The sequence below is a fragment of the Cryptotermes secundus genome, unplaced genomic scaffold (assembly GCF_002891405.2).
Source record: "Cryptotermes secundus unplaced genomic scaffold, Csec_1.0 scaffold26, whole genome shotgun sequence".
NCBI classification, from domain to species: Eukaryota; Metazoa; Arthropoda; class Insecta; order Blattodea; family Kalotermitidae; genus Cryptotermes; species Cryptotermes secundus.
The window spans coordinates 1525449-1532204 of NW_019743656.1; the positions used below are offsets into that span (position 1 = coordinate 1525449).

The window sequence follows — 6756 nt, forward strand, 5'->3', positions numbered from 1 at the left end:
TCTGTGCGGGCAGATCACTGCTTCTGTAGCTCTCAAGGAAGTGTGACGTGTTTAGTGAGTGTCTGAATTATCAGCTTGTGAGTCAGTGGCGGACTGTTTCTCTGGGGAAGCCAAGATTTTTCATTGAGTCATCTGGAACTGAACATTGACAACACTGTCCGGCCAGCCAGATACAAACAATAACTTCCTGTTTGTTCGCTAAGCGAAAGACTGAACCAGATTGTCTACCAGCGTATGACAAGTGAGGTCTGTGTGACCTTCACAACGCGCTGAAGCAACCTCTGCCTTCCCGCGCTCCCGCACGCAGTATCTATAGTAGCGTAAACTTACACGACGCAACGAGTTGAAACTCGTGTACAGTCTGACCAAACATTTTGGTGTATAGTGTCAATGTATTTTGGATATAACGACGTCTCAAATTTGAAGAAAAAATTATGGGTAAGTCTTTTGGAATTTCATTACACATATAATAGAGAGTATATTTTGAATTTCATGACATAACAATCACACTTAATTTTTATTTGTAAAAATTGCCATATGTATATTGTAGGAAATTTCATTCTCTTTCAGGCGGTTTTTAGTTCGTATTTCTAAGCTGCAGAGAACGGAAAATATGTAGTTTTTTCTGAAAGTCTACAATATTAAAAGGGCACCGTCAAATTAACTCCGGCAGCAGCGCAGTCGTGGGGGGTTTAAATGCCGACTCTTAAAGGTTAAGGTCATGTGCTCAGTGTTATATCTCTGTTTTTTATATTCACTGACAGACAGCTCTTCTAGCCTTATAACAGTTCATAAACAGGAACAACAGATGGCAGAAATTTCATATTATCCATAACAAAGGGTCTATATTTTTCTTTTAATTTGACAAAAATTAATTTGTATCAAGTAGAAGTCTCAAGCTTCAGGCCTGGCTGTTTTACCCTGAGGAAAGAGCCCCGGTACCCACAAGACAGAAGGCTGGGTGGTCCCCAGAGCCGGTCTGTGTGACATGGAGAAGAGAAACTTCTTGATCCTACTGGGACTCAACTCCAATCCCTACATCGTCCAGCCTGTAGCCAGTCGCTATACTGACTAACCTATCCTGGCTCCTGATAATGGTATGTAACTATTTTAAAGGAAGACTTGAGCTGGAAACTTAAATACTGTTGCAGGCTTACCTCATTAGTCAAGACGTCCCAGATACCATCGCAGGCAATGATCACGAATTCCCAGTCAGGAGTTACTTCACGAGTTTCAACATCTGGATATGCTAGTCATTCATAAATAAAAGTCAAGAGGAAGAATATCACAACAATTGATTCATATAAATTCAACTGAAACAGGATGATGATCACCGTAGTCGTCATGATCATCTGATCATCACCACCACCACTGCCATTATCCATCCATCCATTCATTCATTCATCAATTCATTGATATCTCCATCAGGGTGGACTGTCTTACAATGGGCATAAACAAGTCTCCAATTTTCAAGACTGGATTGAAAAAAAATTCAGATTCAAAAGTGGATTCATCATCCTTGAACTTCAAGGTTCCAGTAACTGCATCTGCCTAGCTCACGAGAATACAGCAGTCTGTCACATTCATACTCGTTGGAAACACTACCATGAATCAACAGAATGTATCTCCCCTCCAATGATGAAAAAGGGTCCGGCCCTAGAATTAATTTCTTTTAAATTAAATTATTCTTGAATGTTTTTCACTGAAAAATAATTTGATATCAAGAGGGACAGGCTAAGAAGAACTCTTTAGTGCGCTGTGAAAACGTTGGTTGTGTTATAAACTGCAATAACAGTGGAAAAAACTTGTCTTGTAGAAAAAGACTTGATTTTCAAAAGTCTTCCAAATTTTCATCTTAGTTCCATCTTGGAATGAAAAAAAAAAAAACATTCTCATATATGCCTAATATGCATGTATGGTAGTGTTTGCATTAATGGTTTGGCAAAGAGAATATGGGTGTAATACATGTCCTAATAAAGACCTCACCTTACCTGTAACGATCTGTTCTTCTGCTGTCTTTTCTTCATTTCTCTTAAACACAAAGTCTCCTAGAGCACGTGAAAGTGCTAGGTTGCCATTCACGCGATTTAACTCAACCCAACCTCCTGCTGCTTGGATTCTTTTGAACTCTGTGTTATTACAAGGTTTATGATCCAACGAGAGCACGTCCACCTTACCATTAACACTTGCAATGGCACGAGAATCGCCAACATTAGCCTGTCACAGAGACAAAGCAACACTATATAACATATGTACATACCAAGATAGTGGTCTATTTTTCTCTGTGCTATATCCAATTTGAGAAGTTGCTTCTACAGTGAAGCTGGGCTGGGCATAAAGAAGTACAACTTAACTAATTAAGTACTATGCCATGAAGACATATGGGGGAGTGGATGTATAGATCCACATTTTCTTGACCTTGGCACTAGTTGGAGATGAGTAGATGCACAAAGCATGTGCCTCAAAAACACTGATAACCCCCAACCTGAATACAGTGATACAATTCATAAGAACACATCTATGGTGGGGGGGGGGGAGACACAGGGGGGAAGAGGAAATTTCTGGAGTTGACAATCACTGGGCAAGTGCAGTTCCTGATGACAGTTTCACATGCAGTTAAGACTTCCTTGACCACAGTACATTGGTAGGTACAGTAAGCAGACATGTTTTTAGGATGCCCACCACAAACAAGTGCTCCAACATTCACTCACAAGGCCGTGTCATAGCTCAGGTGGTTAGTTGTCAGATTACCACAGTGGCAACTCGGGTCTGAGCCAATGTCAAGTCATGTGGGATTTTTCATGGACAAAGTGGCACTGGGGTAAGTTTTATCTGAGTAATTTGGTTTCCCCTATCAATTCTCATTCCACCAACTGCTCCACACTCATCATATATCACCTGGGGCTGATACAATAGACAAAATTGTGGCTGACATACCAATCATTCACAGCCACAGCGGTACCTACGCAATAAAGTCTGTTATCCTTTAGAATGACAGCAACTGCAGTAGTGCCTGCCAACTCATCTTTCAGAGACTCATCTTGTAACATAGCGTTGTCTACATCAAGGAAACCCTGTACAAAATACATCTCATCAGTACTGTAGCAATAGTTGGTTGGCCTATGGCAAGAGAACCAGAAAATTACTGTCTTCTGGGACATGATACCATGTGGTCTGTAGAAACTTGTGTGTTACAGAAACATGCAGCCTCCATCTTAATGAAGAAGAGATTTCTACCTTGAAGATTCACTAACCATGGTTTTTCTGAAAATACAAGACTACACAGTGTCGCATCCCAGAAGAATTCAATCACCATATTCATAACCATGAAAACTTAAAATCTCACATATCTAACATTTCCTATGAACTATAATCCATATAACAATGCACACAATTCCCAGCAGCATTCTTTGAAGTTTACAACTGAGCTTACTTGTGGTACATTCATAAAACAGTTTATGATTTAAAAGATAAAGTTCTTAACCCTTTGACGTGGTCATTTAAATTCCGCGGCCGCGGCTCCTGCGGTAATATATTCAGCCGGCCATTTAAATTTTGCTCGAAAATTATTTATTCATCATTGTTCTTAAATTCTATGAGATAGGAACATGAAACTTTCACTAAAATGATCTTAAAAGGTGGTTTTATAACCTTACCTTATAATATGAACCCCCTTTATATCTTCAATGGAAGCATGTTATTTAGTATTTGAGCAGAGAATGGTACGCCTTGAAGGATGAAACTTTCACTAAAATGATCTTAAAAGTTGGTTTTATAACCTTGCCTTATAATATGAGCACCCGGTATCTCGGCTATGTAAGCAGGTGACGCCTTGAAGCATNGGCAAGAGAACCAGAAAATTACTGTCTTCTGGGACATGATACCATGTGGTCTGTAGAAACTTGTGTGTTACAGAAACATGCAGCCTCCATCTTAATGAAGAAGAGATTTCTACCTTGAAGATTCACTAACCATGGTTTTTCTGAAAATACAAGACTACACAGTGTCGCATCCCAGAAGAATTCAATCACCATATTCATAACCATGAAAACTTAAAATCTCACATATCTAACATTTCCTATGAACTATAATCCATATAACAATGCACACAATTCCCAGCAGCATTCTTTGAAGTTTACAACTGAGCTTACTTCTGGTACATTCATAAAACAGTTTATGATTTAAAAGATAAAGTTCTTAATGGCCAAAAGTAAAATGAACTTTATCATAAGTGTATATTGCTAAAAACTGGAATTTCCCAACAATTTCAGTGAAAGTAACCCTATATTGCATTTAAAAAAATTAAGGTCATGGTACCTGTTGCAGATTGACAGAGGGTCAAACATGGCAACAGGGAAGGAAATTCATAACTTCTGTTTCTTTGCAATGCCACATTACCATAAATCAAATACTTCTGCTGATACAACATACCTGACGCAGGGCATCTTCGATTCTTCCTTCCTTATACTCCGATCTCTTAATGATATATTTGTGAAGATGTTTCCCGGCATACTGAGCAACTTTAGCACCTGTGAAGTGAACAAAAATAATGTCTTTTCCAAGTGTACTGGGAAACCCTTTAAAGCCCAATGGTAACTATACGTACTACGTATGCTTATTTTAACATTAAGAAATGGCTTCTTGCTCACAAAGTATACTTATGTTTCACTTAATTCTCACAACAAACAGCAGTAACTGACTGGTCTTTGTACTGTATACACAGTGTTTCCTATGAGGTAGAAACTTGTTTTCAAATATTTATATCAATTTCACACTTCTATGTGGTGGTCCACACAGTAAACCATGTACAATCAGAGAAATATAATTATAAATTATAACATTAACATTGTAACTGAGAAGTTATTAACAGTGTGATTACAATCTTCTAGTATGTGACATCATGTAGCACCACAGATAGGCACTTATCTATGAAACTATGACATTACATCTTAGAGGACTCTAATCTTCACATTCACTTCCGAGAAAACCTCAGTTTGTTGTTGTCAGTAATCCATAAAAACAGAAACACAAGCTCCAGGCTATGCAGTGGAAGGGGTAACATTCCCACCAGTCTGAGGGGAAAGTTGCTGGCAGTATTTTGGGGCACAAAGGATATTCTCCTTCTACAATTCCCAGACCACATTGCAAAAGTGAAGCAAAACACTTGATGTGATGATGAAGAGGAAGACGAGATGTGCCAGTGGATGCACTTATCCACTGGAACTGAACATGCCATACATCACTCCGAAAATCACCTCAGTCACTCAGTGATTATGTCCATAAATAGACCAGTTCATTTTTTCTTCTTCTGTTGGACATCTATGTTAAAGTAATAAATACGATGCAACACACCAATGCATGTCACACAGTGGACATCTCTCACAGAACAACAAAGTGTAATTTACGTAGTACTGTGACAGCTATCAAACAAACGGCATTTCACTGATCTCAGATGGTATAAACATGAGTTCTGATATGGAAACCCCTATGAAGATGTAAGGTGATTAAAGGAACTAATTAAAAGAAATCTTACAGAAATTCATAATACTACGTGGGGCATCCAAAAGTTACCGAAATTTGAATTTTGCGTGCGAATGATTATGAGTACATCAAAATACCGCTAGCTGTCTCCTCACACATCCTTCTTGAGTCAGTGTGGCAAGCGGCATCGAGTTGAGTGGTTGGGTTTATTGTTGGTGGAAGTATTTACATTGTTGTGTTTCCGTGAGTTTGCGGTTTTGCGATGGCTGACCTGAGAGAGCAGCGTGTCTGTATAAAGTTTTGTTTCAAACTTGGGAAAACTGCTGCAGAAACGCACCAAATGTTGAAGCAAGCTTTTGGTGAAAACAGTTTAGGCCAGACACAAACTTACAACTGGTATAAGCATTTTAAAAATGGCCGAAAATTGACTGATGATGACGATAATTCGGGACAGCCATCAACGGGCAAAACACCAGAAAATGTCGCAAAAGTTAGGGATCTGATTCTGCAAGATCGTAGACTCACCATCCAAGACCTCTGTAACACCTTGGGACTAAGTTATGGTACATGTCAACGAATTTTGTCAGAGGAACTGAACATGAGGAAGATTGCGGCAAAGTTTGTGCCATGACTGCTGCCAAATGAACAGAAGCAGCATCGCTTGGAAGTCTGCAGGGAACTTCAGCAACAGCTTCAAGAGGATCCAAACTTTCTTTCGAAGGTTGTCGCTGGTGACGAAAGTTGGTTTATGGCTACGACCCTGAAAGCAAGCAGCAATCATCGCAATGGAAGAGCCCTTCTTCACCTCGGCCAAAAAAAGCTTGACAAGTCAAGAGCAACATTAAGTCCATGTTGATCTGGTTTTTGATATTGACGGAATTGATCATAAGGAGTTCATCCCTCCTGGCCAGACAGTCAATAAAGAGTTCTATCGCAATGTTCTAAGGCATCTGAGGGTGGACATGAGGAGAAAACGTCCAGAGAAGTGGCGCACGAATGACTGGGTACTCCACCATGACAATGCACGACCGCATACGGCTTACATTGTGCACGAATTTTTGGCTAAAAACAAGATGGTAGTTGTTCCCCACCCACCGTACTCGCCAGACTTAGCTCCATGCGACTTCTTTCTCTTCCACAAGATGAAAATCAAGTTGAAGGGGCGAAGATTTGATACAGTTGAGGAAATTCAAGCGGAAACGCAGACGGTACTAAACACCCTAACAAAGAAAGACTTCCAGGATGCATTTGAAAAGTGGCAGAAACGCTGGGATC

The 6756-nt window shown here is 39.7% G+C and overlaps 1 protein-coding gene across 4 annotated transcripts in view; it reads right to left on the reverse strand.

Annotated features, from left to right (window-relative positions):
• The window catches only part of LOC111874181 (probable protein phosphatase 2C T23F11.1), an 18953-nt gene that overhangs the window by 2961 nt on the left and 9236 nt on the right, over nucleotides 1-6756 (reverse strand). For all 4 annotated transcript variants that reach the window (XM_033755345.1, XM_023869461.2, XM_023869463.1 and 1 more), the window contains 4 exons: nucleotides 4432-4529; nucleotides 2967-3074; nucleotides 1992-2217; nucleotides 1158-1249 (listed from right to left, as the gene is read on the reverse strand). In XM_033755345.1, the coding sequence (XP_033611236.1) occupies nucleotides 1158-1249; nucleotides 1992-2217; nucleotides 2967-3074; nucleotides 4432-4529 (524 nt within the window). The remainder of the gene's footprint in view (nucleotides 1-1157; nucleotides 1250-1991; nucleotides 2218-2966; nucleotides 3075-4431; nucleotides 4530-6756) is intronic.